This window comes from Chlamydotis macqueenii, chromosome 7 (assembly GCF_036417535.1).
Source record: "Chlamydotis macqueenii isolate bChlMac1 chromosome 7, bChlMac1.mat, whole genome shotgun sequence".
NCBI classification, from domain to species: Eukaryota; Metazoa; Chordata; class Aves; order Otidiformes; family Otididae; genus Chlamydotis; species Chlamydotis macqueenii.
The window spans coordinates 5,118,867-5,136,602 of NC_141562.1; the positions used below are offsets into that span (position 1 = coordinate 5,118,867).

The window sequence follows — 17,736 nt, forward strand, 5'->3', positions numbered from 1 at the left end:
AAATTGCAGCTGAAAGTGTAGCTTCATTGATTTACACTGAGCAAGGGTTCACTTCTTTGCCAGGGAAGGAGTAAGCTTTTGAATTAAGGGAAGTTTGTTAGTTGTGCTTTAGTCCTGGACCCCACCTGATCTTGTTTTCTTACTGAGAGTGCTGTATTTGAAATGCAGTTTTGCTGAAGTAGAGCTGCTGAAAGATTTAAAATTGAAAGCTTTGAAATAGTGTCTGAAAGCAAATACCTTTTTATTATAAAGCACAGGAACACAGGAGGCAAACTACAGCTGAGGATTGTTCATCTCTGCTCAAATTCTGGAAACACAAGCTTCTTAAATGAACAGAAGTGCAACTGTTTATGGCAACCATACTGTTAGATTCAGCTGTCGTCTTCGTAGTGCTCAGCTGATATCTGTATAGAGAAGAGTTGATGTAATTATTTTTTATTATAAGATCAGGGTCAATCTTTGTAGACAAACATAGTTTAAAACATTAATCCTGCTACTTTAAAGTGGGGAATTGTCACTTTGATTCACCAAATCACAGAATTGGCAATTCTTGAGCCATTTGACAGCTGCTGCAAGCTCCAGCTGAGTAGTACTTGCTATAGATGTGCTGCAAATATGCCGAGGTTGAGTTAGGATTTCTGTTTTAAATTCACTGTAATGCTTTAGTAGAATACTTTTAATTTTAAATAAATTATCGTTGCAAGGGAGTAACTTAATTGTTACCTATTAGCTCAAAGAAAATTGGAAATTTTAACAAATAACAAGGTTGGTGAGGACATATCAGTCATGGTGACCAGATGGGTACAGCCAACTGCGAGAACTAAAAACCAACATAAACTCTACTGCTCTCTACTTTGAGCCCACCTTCTGTCAGGTAAGTGCACTATAGTATGCGTGTGTGTGTGTGTACACAAACAAAAAAACCTACATGGACAAAACTCACTTCATAAACATCTTTGTGGGTGCTCACGCTTTTCCACAAGAGGTTTATTTTCCACCAGGAATGTTTCTCACCTTGTTCAATGCACTGTTGATACTTGGGCAGAGAATGAAGAGGACAGAGCATTGTAAGAAGCTGTGTAGAATAGGTGGTCTCATCCAAATAATTTCTATTGTGGTTTAATTTATTCCAAAACATTTATCCAGGAGCATGTTTTGTGTGAGGGGCTTGCATGTCGAAATTGGACTTAAGATATTGAAATGATAATACTTCCAATAACTTTTTTTTCTTAATTTTCTTGCCCTACTTTGTTTCATTTGTGACACATGAAACTGAAGAGTCACAGGATCTTAAACTGAAAGAGACATTGAGATGGCTTAGACCATCCTGCTCTTCTAAGGTGTGATGCTTGTTTAACATTTCCAGTGCTGGGGACACTACAGTCATAATTTCAGTTGTTCACAGACCTTGTAAGAAAGCTTTGTGCTCTGTTTTGCTTGAGGCTTCCTTACTGCATTATTTCTTGTTTTACTCAAGTTTGCAACAGGGAAGGAAAACCAGCTTTCATCTCTGTAGCAGCCTTACTTGTTCTGGGGGGCTATTTTGATATTCTCTAGAGTAAACATTACCAATTTAACAACCTTTCTGTGTAGCTCACATATCCAGCTCCTTGCTGGAGTTTTGTTTGTTTGGTGGGTTTTCCCCACCTTGTCTTCCCCCCTCCCTTTAGTTGTTCTTGAGACCTGTTGTTCAAAACTGGACCTGGTATTTTAGCTGTGGCCTTAGCTCCACTGAATTGAATGAAGGAATTACTTCACATCTTGGGGGAAGAAAAGATGACATATTTGGTAATAACAGATGCTTTCAGATGTTTTCAACTTGGGTTATATCTCACTAGTACTTACCATCAAAAATGTCTGTAAGTGGGGTGCCTGGAGCGATGGGGATATTCGATGTTGTCTCACTGATAATGTTCAGGAGTGATTTGACTTCTGATTCTAGATGCTCCACTGTTTTTATTACTTTCTAATGAAAACAAGGGAGACAAATAGAGAAAGTGGGTAGTCAAAGAGTCAAGTGGAAGGAATTGTACCAAATGTGTTAGCGGAAGTGGAAATCTAATGTCATATAATGGTAACAGCTAATCGAATATATAGTGTGCAGTGCAGATTTGAATATTTCTTGTGTTGTGCTGTCCTCTAGTGGCATGAAGTATTAAAACTTTGCTTTGCAGGAGTTAAATGGCAGGCACCCATTATTTGACTTCTTGGAGGGAACTTTGCATTAATTTGTTTTTAATTCTCTCTCGTTTCTAAGCCACCATCATATGCAAGGAAAGAATCTGCATGGAAGATGAAAGGAGTTGATGGAGTGGAAAGAAGACGACTGGGACTAGAGCAGGAGAGGTGTAATTTTGCCATTTGAGAACCAACAGCATGCAGTTTGGCAGCTACCCAGCACTGCTTAAAGACACCAGGGAAAAAAAAAATTAAAACTTTGTAGCTTTTCTAGAATCCCAGTCATAAAATTCATTTGGCTTTTGAGTGTCTCCAGGAGCGAGCAGAAACTCCTCCAGCAGTCTTGGAGTCACCAGTATAATTAACATCTAGCCATGCCCAGATGTGAAACTCTACCATTATCAGTTCTGAAATTGTTATATTAAAGGCACAGTTATAACCATTTTAGAAAAGGCTGATATGTGATATTCAGTGATTGGTTAATCAGTTGCTTGGAATTCATCAAGATTTTGTGTTTCTGGTAATAATGGCTCTATGGATAGTTACAAAACATGACGTGAAAAAAATAGTCAGACTTTGATTAGAATAAAATCGAGAAGGGACAGGAAACATCATTCTTTTCTGTGGTCAATAGGATGTGGCAGAGGTCTGGTAAGATTCAGGAACCAGTATAATAACTCTTACCTCTTCAATAATATCTAAGCGTTCATGCATCTGATCATGTTCGTTACACCAGCTTCCTCTTCCAAAGCTTCCAGGTAACACACTGACAGGGTCTGCAGCAGCTGGAAAAACAGCCACAGTTAATTAGCAGAAGCTTTTTAATAGCAGTCCTCACCTTTCTGACTTCTGAAGTGGTATTTTGCATGCTAAGCAGCGTTGTTTGTGAAACCAAATGTAGGAGTACTAGGTAGAAATTGAACACCTCTTCTGGAATCTACAGCTATACCTCAGTGCTGCGAATGTCTCCTTGCCTGTACACATTGTCATGGTTGGTTGGAACAAGATGTTTTCTCTTGCTAGGAGTGTATATATATATATATATATATTTTTTTTTTTTTAAGGTTTGAAGAGCAGTTAAGTTTGTCCACTTATGCTCTGAATGGATACAAGCTGATGATTCCACTGTGCCAGAAACTTGTCCATGACAGTCTGATTTTGCAATGGGAAGGAAAACAATAAAAGTTTGTACAGTTGATACCATTTGCTGACAAGTCACTCATATATGGTAGTAAATACAAAGTCACTTACCTCTATTCAGTTATCTCTATTTACCTCTCAGTTCTCTTGAACTCTCGGTCTTTGAACTTTTCAGTCTGCTGGCTCTACTCCATGAAAGGTCAGTACTTGCCGATGTCCGTGCTTTAATGGACCCAATTTCCTTTTCATAGCTTTTGTGCAACATTCAGTAACATTTAGATTTTAATACATGTGCAAAGAACTGTAGCAGAATATTTTAAACTCCACTAAGTAAGTAACTAAAGAGGAAACCATGAGCTTGTGTTATAATGAACAGTAAGAAACATAAGAAGAGCAACTAGTTCTGTCTTCAGTGCTGTTGGAATTGCTGCAGTGCTTTGCCGCAAGTCTGTCCCAAGATTTCTGGGGTGTAGGTATCAGATGATGGCAAACATGTCAGTAAGGACTGTAGCCATTGCAGTTTGATGGGATGAGAGATGTAATCTGAGTTGGAATGGTATCCTCAAAATTGGAGGGCAGAGGGCGGGAAGGAGGAGAAGATTAAAATGTGATCTCATGTACTAGGCATTGTTTAGAAATTGGTTTTGCAGAGCTTAAGACATAATTTTTGGTTGTTTATTTGTAACAGGATTTTGATGTGGGGCTTTTTGGTGCATTCACCAGGAGGTGGTGCTGTTAGGACAGAATTGCAACGAATTTAATCTGCGTATTTACAGAAGACTGCTGAAATATGGCAGGTACTTAAACACTAGCTACTTTGCAGTTGCCCTTTTCTTCCCCCTTTGTTGCTGCTGGTGGTGTTTTGGGAGCGTTGTTACTTTGTAACTTCGTGGTCAGTGAACCATGCTACTTCTGAAAATTTTTACTTATTTACATGTTTTTTCCATAATGGCTGGACCAATATGGAGATACTGAAATTCTGTGTCAGAAATGGAGGTTAAAAAGCAATGGCCAGTCTTTGTCTACAAACCTTGGCTTTCTGAATAATAGGATAATAGCAAGGTAAGCTCCATTTTACTGTCAGAGATCAATAAAATTTCTACCTTTCCAGTAGTCCCAGCTCTAGCTTTCAGTGTCAAGCCTGATGGCTCAATTCAGCTGTATGCTGAACTGCTATCCATCATGTTGGAGAGAGGCCCAAGAGCAAGCAGAAGGCATGGCGATGAGATAACTGCAAATCAGTTGTTAACTGCTGGGAACATTCCCAGATCTAACTACAAATGAACTGTGAAAAGAGGCAGCAGAAATCATTAGGTAGACTAAGAGCAAATGGAAGAATTTAAGAATCCCCAAGGAGGTTCTTTTTCACTGTATTAACCTAGCTGTAGATGGCTGGATCACAAGGTTGGATGAAAAGCTTGGGTGAAGGCTTTGTTGTATGTAGTTGTTAAAGGAGCTTTTGGCCAGCCCTAAGTTACATGCCAGGCTTGTTTAGTTTTGTCCATTCCCTAGAAATGGAAATGCAAGAGGGTTAATGCTGGCTAGCTCAAGTTAGTGTTGGCCACTTCTCTTTCTCTGATTATGCATCTTGTACCGTGCTGGTCCATTAAAGAAGGCCCAGAGCTCTACTTAGGAGAAGCAGAAGTAGCTGTCTATCCTGCTGGAATTGAACTCTGACCCAGAGACTCTCCAGCCTTTCTAAACTACCAGATGGCATGGTGGGCATGCCTGTTGGCACTGCACAGGGGCTCCTTTCACCTTTTTCCTGATAAAGGACCTTAAATCCACAAAGTGGCAGTTTGAAGCAGAGATTATATAAGGTCTTACCCAAAATGCCACTTTAATCATTCCTTTAGCTTAGCTCTTCTGTGTGAAAGAGGATTCTGTTCAGCACAAACCTTAGCATTGTGCTGACTGCTACTCTAGACAGGTGTATGTAGATGGGGAGGTTAGATATGATGGATGATTCTGTCATTTGTTCAAAGCAGAGAGCGCCATGACAGGTATGTCTAGCCACTGAAAGGTTATTGCATTTTGCTGTGAGGTTAGCTGTGCTTGGTTACTTGGGGTGGTTGGTTCCTTTTCTGACACGGACAGACAGCTTTCCAAGACTCGGAGCACATTGCTGTGTTATAAACTGTAATGGGCTCACCGACGGAGGAGGAAGTGCCTTGTCCTAATTTAATAGGACTGTAAGGTGTTACCCAGAACCACAGGACTAGTGCAGTGCCAAAAAAAAATTGCCTAATAGTCCTAGCGTAAGTGTCTCAGGAAGCACTTGATAGCTTTTGTTAACGAGTGATAAGAGTTAGTAGAAACCAAAGCATGTCTAGTTCCCAGACCTCACAGTATGGAGTTGGGTGAGGGCTGACCCAGCAGAAACCGTCTCAGCTAGACCTGCAGGTCTGTGTCTGGTTAGTGACTTTCGCACTGGATCAAAGATGCTCTTACACTTGCGATTGTCCCTTCACCACCACGCCAGAACAGGGTACTACAAGTGGGTGGTTGCTGCTGCTGGCTAGGCAGCCAGTGCTTTGGTCAGTGTAGTTTTCTTCTGTTTTATGAGCTTTGGCTTGAGACTTTGGCTGCTAAAACCCTTGATTGTTATTTTGTTGTCTGGCTTTAGCTATTAACCCACAACCTTTATCTCTGGGATGAGCTGTTCATGGGACACATCCGGTCCCTTGTAAATGTGGCACGTACTTGGGTCGCTCTGGTGAGACAATTCAGCTGAAGCAATAATTTCCACGTGCTTAAAGAGAATCACATGTTGCTTATGAGCCCTGCCCTTCTCAGTATTGCAGTTGGTGAAAGAATGACACACTCTGCCTTCGGCACTGACCTTCTCCAGCAGCATATCTACCTTATGTAATAATGGCATCACCTTGTAAAGAGAGTGAAGAATGGAGGACTGCAAGCCATGGAAGCAAAAGGCTAATGACCTTTTAGGGTACTTCCATGTACTTGCTCTCTCGTTGCTGAAAAAAACATTTTTAAAATGTAAATTAGAATTTTTACTTGCCTATGTGTTAAAACACATGCATAAACGCACAAAACTTTGATAGTAAATTTTAAAGCTATCAACTTTTAAAACTAAACTGTTCTTTGTATTCTATATAAGTTACATATTTAAAACGTGGGTATTTGCAACTTCTGATAGCTTAAGCAAGTGTGTGGGAGGTATATTTCCATGTCTTAAATATCTCATTTGAAATGTAATAGATTACTTCAGGCAGATAGCTGTTGTAATGTTTCAATACGGCAGAGAGAACCTTATCTTTCAGTTAATTTCCCATCTGCAAATTCCCAGCTGATGCCTCCTGCAAGTGAGACGCTTAGTTCAATTCTTGAAGTCCATTCTATTTGATTTGTAGGTCGTTATTTTCCATCAAGAATCAGAGCTCTTTTGCTCAAATAAGAAAATGACCAGTGCCTCTTTTCCTCTGATTAAGTCCTCTATGCCACACTGAAGGTGCCCATAGGGCTGGGTAGTTCTAGCTGCCCTGTGCTGTGATACGGTCAAACACCAGCAGATGGAGCAGGAAAATGGAGAATCTCTGAGTTGGTTACTAATAAGGATACGTTTAATAGAAGAATACGCTTTATGTTTGAAAGAAGTAGCATGATGAAGAGTAAAGATCTGTGCATTGTTGTCAGCCTGACTGTACCAAACTTTATCTTATAGTAGCAGATAGAAAGAGCAATGAAGTAAGAACTAAAACAACCTTAGCAAACAGGTTAAGAGCAAAGCCTTAGACTGCCTCTCAGTTAAGCTTCTCTGCCTCCTGTACTTTTGATATATTCCCCCTGTCCCCCAAGATGTTGCTTCTACGCACTCCTTGAAGAAGTCCCCTTCCAGGACCATCTGGATTCTGTCTATCCAGATGCTGTTAAATGGTTTATTTCGATCATCCAAGCAGTTGCTAATGTTAAACATCAGAATAAACCTAAGCAACAGTCTCTTCGCTGTCGTTTGCTGCTGTTGCTAAGACTGGCAGAACTCAAGTACATGACCACACAGATCTGGTAGGTCTTTGTAAGTATCCTTCCTAAAGATGTACTGCTTGTCAAACTGAAGTTACAAGCTTGATATGGATATTACTGGGCTGGGTTCTTCGGTCTGTGTTATGGAGAAGGTCATGCTGAGGGACCATAATGTTCCCTATTGGTCTTAAAGTCTATAAAATTATTTTTGCATCATTCTGTGACCAGTGTGGCTTTGAAAGTTAACTGAGAGTTCATGTAGTGCTCAGTAGGGAGGGAGGAGTAAGACGAAGCGGCCGCAAGCCAAATGAAAGAAAGTAAGATTGAAACAGGAACCAGATGGCAAATAAGGAAGCCTGAAATCATGTGATAGACCAAGGGGAATAAAGAAGAACATATATAACTCTTCAAGAAAACATACTATGCTGTGTGTTCTTGTTTGCATTGCCTTAGGTTTAGGAGTATCATTTTATTGCTGGAGCATATAGCACAAGGTGGCCAGATAGCTTTTCATAAGAAAATGAAGGAGGTAGTAATGGATTTATGTTCCAATAGTAAAAAGGTAATGAACTTGAGTATCAGGTTCAAATGGTGAACCCCCTAACCAGTTTGGAAAGAATGCAACAAACCTCTGAAAGGATTTCCCAATCCTTGCTTAAATTATTCCTTGTCTAAATGTAAGTGTTGGAATCCACTTTAGCATGTGCATATAACTCTGAAGTCTTAGCGCAATAAATCACACGTTCTGCAAAAGTTGTTGGTGAAGTCAACTTGCAGCTGAATACAGGAATGGTTTAATTGCTTTGAACGTGAACTAATACTATCAGTATTAGTGCCTTCAGACCTAAGACCACGTTAAGCCAAGACTGTTAATCATACTTGATTTAGGATGCTGTTCTTAAAGACATCAAACTGAGTTTCTGTTTATGTCAGCTCTTAGTTACTTTGGCATCCTTAGACATGGAACTCCCAGATAAACTTTCTGTACCACTACCGGTTTCATTATCACCAGTGTGCCTGAATTCATAGAATCATAGAATGGTTTGGGTTTGAAGGGACCTTCAAAGGCCATCTAGTCCAACCCCCCTGCAAGGAGCAGGGACATCTTTGACTAAATCAGGTTGCTCAGAGCCCCATCCAACCTGGCCTTGAATGTTTCCAGGGAGGGGGCATCCACCACCTCTCTGGGCAACCTGTTCCAGTGTTCCACCATCCTCATTGTAAAAAATTTTTTTCCTAATTTTTTCCTAATATCTAATCTAAATCTACCTCCCTTTATTTTGAAATTAATTTTAAGCTGTATTATATAAAACTTAATCTGTATTAAATGTTATTGTCAGGATACTAAAAATAATTGATTTGGATAGAGCGTGTTGTATTAGAAATGCTTTTTAATGTGCAGATTGTCTTCAAATTCTTACATATTCAGGACATAGAGCATCTTCCAGGCTGTAATCCATAGAACACTGCCTAACGCTTAGCAGTGATTTAGGCACCTCCAAACCTCTTTGTAGATTCTACAGTTTCTAGTCACTTAAAGATAAGAGAATTCTTGCCTTTAGTGATTGCCACAAAGCCTGCAGGAGTTGTAACAAATATGTAAAATTTCTTACCTTTTGTATACTGTCATAGGTTACTTACTATGCTGTACACTGGAGGCAACTGCAGGGGTTTGCTTATATATACATGCAAATACATATACAGAAATGTAAATACATATATGTGCACGCACCTTTATTAGGCTTTACCTTTTACGGCAGAATGACATTGCAACTTCCATACAGGGCAAATGTGGAATATCCAAAGTGGGAGATGGAAGGCTGACAGAGAACTGACAGCAGAAAACTCTTCTGGAATTGGGGGTATGGGGGAGGATTGGTTTGGTTTTTTTAAAAATCATTTCCAGAAGGTACATTGAATTTTTTTAATGCCTGATTAGGGATTAATCTGTAATCTATACATTTACTATGTACAACTGCTACCTGAATGCCAAGTCTTTGAAAAATTTCAAACATGGAACAAAATCCAAGGGATTCCTCTGGTATCCAAACTTCATGAGTCTCTGATAATATTGGAAACATCTTCAAATAAGTTTCTTCCATGAAATTAATTATTTTTAATATTCATTTTAGAAGCTAAATAACCATATCAGAAAGTCAAGTTCCAAATTTGAAGACCTGGTTCATACTCTGTTTATCAAGATATGGAATATGCTACTACGAATATTATTTCAGATCCTACGTCAGTTAGGATTGAATTTACTTTAATTCTTTTTTTTTTTCTGAAAGAGAAGGACCAAAGAGGAAACCTCATGCATTGTGGCATGTATTGTATTAGTGAAGGTGGGTCAGGATGTCAGTCTACCAATTCTCACTTTTTTAACTTGTCTATCCCATCAACCTACATGTGAGATGCCGTGTTGTGATATGTTCTGGTCCTAACGTGCCTCACTTGCACTTGTGAAATATGCAAAATCAGAAATGGAACTTGATAGGAATTGTTCCTGACTAGGAGATGGCTGCCATGTATTTCTGTGTAAAACTGCTTCATTCAGAGGAAGTTTTTGCTATCATGATCCATGTCATTCTCATTTCACAAAGGAGCTTCAGCTCTCATTTGCCCAGCGGTGAAGATTGAGAAGGAGCTCAGTGTTGAGTACAAGGCCAGGGATAGTTCATGCTGCCAGTGGGCACTCTTTTCTTTTCTCTTTCAGGCACAGCAAAATCTGGGGCCCCTGCCATAGCTGTCTGCCAGAAGCAAAATTACTACTTGAAAAACCACTTTTTTTTCTCAGCTGTGTTACCATATTTGTAATTGTAAGAAGCACTTAAGTTTTGCGTATTTCATTCAAAGGAAGGAAGATAACAATAAAATGTTCCTGTGAGGGAGCTGTCGGCTTGGAATATGTTTTGAGCATGCTGGTCTTCTGGACAAGCAGCCAGGGAATATCCTCTTGTGCTTGCTGCTGCAATGGAAAGTGACTACAGGGAACTGGACTGGTAAGAGATGTGAGCTACGTAACTTGCAGGTAGGTTACTCTAGTTCATGCTGTAACTTACGATGGGATACTCGGATGCTTTGGACTGTAAACAAAAGTTTCCCTTTATTTTGTATTTATTTTTGTGTGAATATATATTTGTTTCGGAAACTAAGGCAAAGTGTTAGGAAGATTACAGCTAGTAGCTGTACGACACATACTTGTGTGTGGAGAAGGGGATGAGCCGTTTTAGGAAGAGGAGGAACTGTGTTGTTGCGTATGTAAAGAATGTAAGTTGTGTAGAATGAGTGAGCTTAAGGCTGATTTGAGAACAGAGGAGGTGAGATAGATGAGTATTTGATGCCACCATCAATTTGAGGGTGAACACCGGTTTCTGACAACAAAGAGTTTTTCAATTTTATGAGGACTTGGCTTTTAGTCTGTGTTTAGTAATAGGAGCTACAGTCACGGGGAGCGGGTGAGGTGTCTCTGACTTACTGGTCAGCTCTGTGGTTGTATAGTTTGCATGTGAGTAAGTCATGGTAGTAGAAAGAAATATGATAGAACAATGAAATAATATCCTTGTAGGTTTTTTATAATACTTAAACAAGTGTAAAAACGCGCTTGAAGATATATTTTTCCTCTGGCAGACAGTTCATGTGTTCTGCAACAACTCAGGAAGTAGAACAGTGAATAGATAGATAGATATGTACACACACACACACACATACATACATACATACTTGATTCTGGCATTCGTGGCCAAGACTCACAACTGCTTCAACCAGAGCAGGTCAGCTGTCTTTATAAATACAGTTGCATTCTGCAGATGAACAGCAGGAGTCCTATATTTCTAAACCCCTGACTTTTTGTTTGAGCTTGATATTAACCTTTGCTTTACACAGGAGTTTACAAAGTCCACAGAACTTAATATTTCCTTTTAACTAAATATAACAAAACATAGGGGTTTATAGATATATAACATCTTTTAAAAGGCTCACGTCTGTGCAGAACCCCTATCTTCAGGTGTCTCATGGTCTAAAGAAACACAACTACATCTCAGTACACTTTGTTGTGACAAACTTTCTTTCTCCTTCCTTGCTGGAGCTCAGAGATGAGTGTTTGCAAAGACTGCAATCCTTGCTGTGGAGACAGTAATGCTAGTAGGTTTCTGTAAGAACAGAAAATACCTTTGACATGGGGTACAGGTTAAACCACTACTAGTGTATTAGTAGAGAAATACAAGTCCAAGTCTGGTTTAAGATGGGACATCTCTCGCAAATTTTTATTGTGGATTTAATTCTACAGTGCAGTAGTTCCATTTCCTGGAGGCAAACTGCTGTTCTGTGAGAATGCAAGTAGTTAATTTTGGGCAAAATAGGCTACTCTGAATGGATTTTTTTTTTTTCTCCAGTTTCTAGGCAATGGTCTAGCTTATAGATATTCTCAGCTTTGATATTGTATATGGATATCGAAAGATACAAAATATTCCAAGAAGTCATATGTTAGCTGAATGAAGAAAAACATTATTGGACTTGGTTTACTTTAACTTGTATATAAAACTGAAGGAAACTTCTGCTGTTTAGAAACAAATCATGCCACAGTGTGGAGTATTGAGCAGCAATGCCTGCACTGGAGCTCTCCTGTTGCTGTCTCCCTAGCAGCATGCTGGGTATACGCTTTGCTTAGCTACATGGAGCACATCAGTGGGGCCAGCCTGCTTGCCAGGTACTTGTTTACGTGGGGACTCCAGGTCACTTCTCTGCTATGCGTAAACATGCGGCAAAGAGTTTGCTGTTGAGATGCTGCGCCCCTCAGAACAATTTGCCCAGAGGCTTTTGTAAGAATGGAAACACATTTAAATGGGGCGGGTATTGAATGCTCTCGTACCCCAGGCTACATTGTATGCTATGCTTCAGCAGCATCCCACAAACTAACCCAGAAACAACTACAGAGAACTAAAAACTGCAGCCATGAGGCAGGAGCACATGGTTGCATCCAGAAGAGCTCTGGCGTCAGCCTCTCCTCCTTAGTTATTTGAAGGCTGAGCTCCATGAATATGAGATTGTTCATATTAATGGCTGAATTAAAATGTAAATTCTACTTTGGCCAACCCTGAACCATTTTTAAGAGGAATCCATGGGGGTTGGGAGGAAGGATCTGTAAAGAAATCAGAACTTAGATTCCCAACTCAATGGTAGCAAAGGGAAAGTGAGGACGAGCCTTCTTTAAGCCTGTCAGCCAGCCAGGGTACTCCCCTGGCTATTATAGACACAAAATTTCCCATCTGACAAAAAGTACACCACTGAGACAGCGAAAATTATTCCCTGACTGAGTAGCTGCCACCTGGCATGATATTGGGTACTAGTATCCACTGCAGTTATTATTCAAGTACTATTCTGTTTAGCTGGATTTTATTGGAGTTTGCTAATGATTTCAGCTTAAAATCATACTTTTTGGGGAATAACCAAAAACATTTTTCCAGCCTTTTTTAGAGTGTCCTTGCTGGGGTGTTGGTATTTTAGTTCATCACTGATAGACGTTACAAAGCCAGTTGAGTGGGAGGGAGTCAGGGCAAGGAAGAGTGACCAGGACTTGGGGGAAGAAGGGACTAACTTTTTTCAGGCAATGTTTTGATTGTAATGGAAACTTACTACACTACCATAAAATACAAACATTGTGTGTTGTCAAGAAGTAAGAGCTGAGGGAAAATAAAGCTGGGCTTCAGCTAGCAGAAAACACGTAATACAAACAGGCTGGGAAGCCAGGTTTGTGGTTACATGGGGACTATAAAGCCTTGAACTTGCCAAAGTGAATAGCTTTCAGTCACACTGTCAGTTACAATGTGATCGCAGCTCATTCCAGCACTAATGTGTTGTTAATGAACGTATAATTCAGATGCAAGCTTATCAGATGTTCTGTGTTTATACTTCGTACTCCCAAGGCATTTGGAGAAGGCATTACGTGCCTCAAAATCTCGGGAATAAGTAATCCAAAGCAGAAGAGAAAAAAATGTGGTGCTGTTACCAGCAAATCTAAAAAGAACGGTTTGAATACAGGAAAATCTTTCTCTATTCACTTTGAGCTTCAATCTCATTTCTGAGTAGATTAGTGTGCATGTTATTAAGGCTGCCAGAACAGTAATTATGGAAATGCAGGGCGCTGGCTGCAGTACCTGAATGCAGTTCTAAATTTTGGAAAACACAATGAGAGTATCTCCTGCAAGAAGTGAAAAATCTCTACCAAAGCAATATGCCTCTAGACTTTGCAGAAAAATTGAGTTTTTCATGTTAGAAACAATATTCCCACATAATTTTGACACATACCTGTAACACCATCATATAAAACCCACAGAGTAAGCAATTCTTTACCTTTAAGTCCCACCAAAGCAAAGGCTTTGACCATGCTATGGTTAAGCTATAGTTTCTACTTTGCAAGGTCAGAATCGCTTACCTAGAAGATCTTGCTCCTGCAGGACTGAAATAAATGCCAGCGCCCAAAGGAAAAGCATGGTTTCAGCCCCTCCAAGCTCTGCTGTAGTCCTGGTGGAGAGCCCTGCAGCCTCCGTCCCCAGCTTCACATCGACTCCTCAGTCCAGCCGCTCGTGCTGAGGTTTAGCCAGAGTGAGGAGGAAATATGCCCAGGCTGAGCCAAGATTCTTGAGCTGTTCTCTTCTGCTTCCCTCCTTTTAAAAAACACCCTTCCAGCTCCACACACAGTCCAGTTACCCAGGCAAGCTGGCAGTGGTCCAAGCTCCCCAAAGGTTTTTTTTTTTTTACCCTTGTATTTATTTATGTAGTCTATAACTGGAATGTGCCAAATAACTCTGAATCCTGTAAATATGGCAAGCGGGGCAAGAAAAGGAAGGGAGAGAGGAGAAGGAAGGGGTGCTGGATGTTTCTTTTCCCGTAGGGTTTCATCTAGGGCGGGAAAGCAGGAACACTGGAAAACACAGTATCTTTAGATGTTGTGATCTTACAGGGCTTTTTCCATTGCTTGTTAATTTTTAAGACTGAAGCAAAATCTTTTTTGAGCAGGTTGAAGTTCCACTGCACGAAGCGTGGCAGCATTGTGGGAGGTGGCAACTGTCTGGTGCCCTGTCTTTGGACAGTATCGTAGGGGCTCCTGAGGGGCTGCCTGAGCTCCTCTTCAGTTTGGAAGGTGTTTGGAATAGTTTGTTAGTTTTGGTAACATCACGTGCAATGACAGCACAGCTAATGGTGTTCTGGCCATGTGTGTGATTTTTAGCAGGATCTTAATTAAATGTTAACTATTTGTCTTGAGGGTTCATGGCTGCTGACTGAATAAGTGTCAATCTTTGATTCCACTAAACTGATATTCAAAGACCTAAGGTATCTCCTTCCTGGTACTGTACCTCATATTTATAGGAGTTCAGTTACCTTTTCTCAAATAACTGTAAGTAAAAGGTGAAAGGCCATTAAAGTGTCCTACTAAACCTAAAGGCCATTGTCCAGGACAAACAGTGTTCTAACTATTGAAGATAAAAACCTACAAACTAGAACAGATTTCCTTAGTCTTTACCACCTCTCCAGCAGTCAGAAAATCACATTACTTGAATAAGATATCTGAAAGCAAGCCTGTAGAGACCCTATCGTAGAGTTCAAAGTATAATAATCCTCAGTGATGTCCAAATCAAGTTAGATTGTAAACTCAATTACAAGGCAAAATAGCCCCAGTAAGACAGATTCTGTGATTGGAATTTAGCTGGTAACTTCCTTGAGACACTGAGCAAAACAGAGCAGAGAACAACCTCGGTGTGTGTTGAGCCCTCAGGGCTGGTGCTAGTGAGCTAACATTTGTATGAAAAAACACTGAAATTGACTATGAGAATTAGAGTGGCAGCATTTTTCTGGATGTTTTGGCTTAAATCACTATGTAGCAACACTGCAATTTTTATGAATTCTTGTTTTGAGAATAAATCTGATCATTCCTGCTGAAAAATTACGTACATTTTAATTTTGTTATAAACAGGTCTTCAGAGAGGGACTGTGACAGGTGAGTCTACTCTGTTTTGTTCTGTTTGAACATGAGATGCTGATGTGGTAGGCTGTGGTTTTTTTTTAAGTGAGAGATTACCCGCGTATTGTCTGCACTTTAGAGAGAGGAGACTGAGGGGCAGAAGAAAAATATTTATGAGCAGTTGGCTGCCAATTCATTTTGTGTCTTGCAAAGGGAGTGTGTTTGTGGATGCTTTTCTGCATGCTCTCTGCCGTACTCTACATCATACTATTAAAAAGCAATGAGCACTCATTGAATCAGTTTCCCCTTTAACACGCTATAAAAAATAATACAGTTTCCATTCCAGACCACCTCTGCTGAGGTCACTCACCCCTTTTCCAGCACAATTCCTCAGGTTCCTCCTGAATTGCTCTCAGGCTCCTGGAACAGTTCAGTCCCTGGAAGGCACTTGCTTCTTATTTTTATAGTGTTTTATTTGATCATAGTGAGGTGCTGGTCTGATAGCATGGAGAACTAAACAAAATATCAAAGGTTTTCTCTAGTATAGTACTGTAGGGGTTGTTTCTGTAGTGAGAGAGAAGCTCTTTCCACTGCAGGGAAATGCAGTCAGAAAGAATACTTCTGCCAAATGGGGCTCTGGTTTTCAGTAGGACTACCTGTCCTAAGAATTTTGTTGATCTTGGTTAATTACCTAAGATGAATTTGTTATTCATAAATACTTAGAATGAAGCTACAGATGAAAACAACTTAACTAGCAACATGAAGTACAAAAAAAAAATCCAGAATATGTGACAGAAATCATTAAATTGCAAAATAGATTTTCTCAATGCAAGACAGAAGATTTGAGAGCAGCAGAAAGAATATGATACAAATCTGTTTGTCTTTGAAAAGTTGGTAACTGATTACCATCAGAAGAAAGCATTCTTCAACACATTCATCTTGGAAATGTCCATATGAGAACATGATGAGATCATATGAATATAGGTTTGCACAAAATCCAGCTGTTAAGATGTTCCCAAGATACCAGCAGCCAAAAAAAGCATACCAGTGAACAAGGATGTGAATTTTTGCCAGCAGGCGGTCTGGTGAAATGGAGAGCAAACACAAGGATTAAGTCTATTTTGGGAGTGGGTTTTTTATACAGTCTTGCTGTATCTCTTTCTTGGACCAGTCAAATGCTTGGCAAAAGCAATAAATAAGTGCACAGTGACCCCATGGAGTGCACAGGGAGAAGGAACAGAATAAACAAAGAGCATATGTCAGCAGAGGATGTATGTCCATGTGAAAAATATCAAATTGTTTTCGGGTATGAAATCCTGCAGCATGGTCTGACAGAGAATATAGCTGAGCATACACTTGGCAAAAATTGGAGTGCACTGTGCTGCAGTCACTTGGGACTTGAAGTGAGGTAGAGAGAAAATTGAGTGGGGATTGCTTCAGGGAACAAAAATATGGTAGAAAACTCATCCTTGAAGGGACAGGAAAGTGCCTTACACTGAAGACAAGGAAATGAAAGGAATAATCTCTGTCCTGGATTTAAAACTGGCAGATTATGAAATCCATGCAAGGTTCATGTGTCCTGCCTACCTGCCCCTGAGAGAAGACTTGTGTCCATTAGAGACTGGCGACATTCCTTGGGCTCTTGTTACAAGCTTAATATCTGCTAGCTGCTCAGGAGTACCTCATGAGTACCAAGTTCTTGGTACTTGTAGCCTGTTGAACACCTTACGTAAAACGAGGCTTGGTTCACAATCCTTTTAGAAGAGGTTAATTATTTTCACTCTCTTGATTTACTCAATTACTGGCTACTGGTTTGAAATAGTAGTTGGATAGATGTGGAAGCAGAATTTTGTTAGCTGGAGGGGTTGATTTCCACAGATCAGGTATGTAGCTTGTGGACTTCAAAGGGAAACAGAAACTTGCTCTGCAGCCAGCACATCTGTTTGGTGAACAGATGAAAGGCCTCTTGCAGTGGTGATTTCACCAGAATGAAGTAGGCATTGCCATTTAAAGCTTTGGATAGAGTGACTCTTATCATCACATCCCTGACAGTCTCCACCAAGCCTCCATGTCTCTCTTGTTCATGGGGTGACTTGGTTGGTGTTACAGGTCTTGTGGGCCGCAGCCTTCAGTGTGTGAATAGACAGTTCTGTGCCGGTGCAATCCCCTCTCCAATCTGTTATGTATCAACTTGTACTAGTGTTTATTATCTTGATTTGCAAGAGACATCAAAAAGTGTTAATTTCTCCTGCTATTGCCATAAAGGCATAATTTTTGACATGGTTTAAAAAAAAACAAAAACAAAAACAAAAAAATCACACGGTTGATGGTAAGAGGTACTGTCAAGATCAGCTCTGTCTATAATTGTACCCTCCCTGGAGAAGTTAACTTATGTATGTGTCATGGAGCAGGCAACTCTGATCCAGCCTTCTTCAAAACAATACACTTTGTACTACACTTAAAGCCAACAGTGAATC

At 40.1% G+C, this 17,736-nt stretch overlaps 1 protein-coding gene across 1 annotated transcript; it reads right to left on the reverse strand.

Annotated features, from left to right (window-relative positions):
• Positions 1-217: 217 nt before the first annotated feature.
• On the reverse strand, positions 218-14,042 carry PLAC9 (placenta associated 9). The gene is made up of 4 exons (XM_086752735.1): positions 13,733-14,042; positions 2,863-2,963; positions 1,846-1,966; positions 218-404 (listed from the first exon to the last, which is right to left on the reverse strand). The coding sequence occupies exons 1-4, from the start codon at positions 13,788-13,790 to the stop codon at positions 394-396; spliced, it is 291 nt and encodes a 96-aa protein (XP_086608861.1). The 5' UTR covers positions 13,791-14,042; the 3' UTR covers positions 218-393.
• Positions 14,043-17,736: the final 3,694 nt, after the last annotated feature.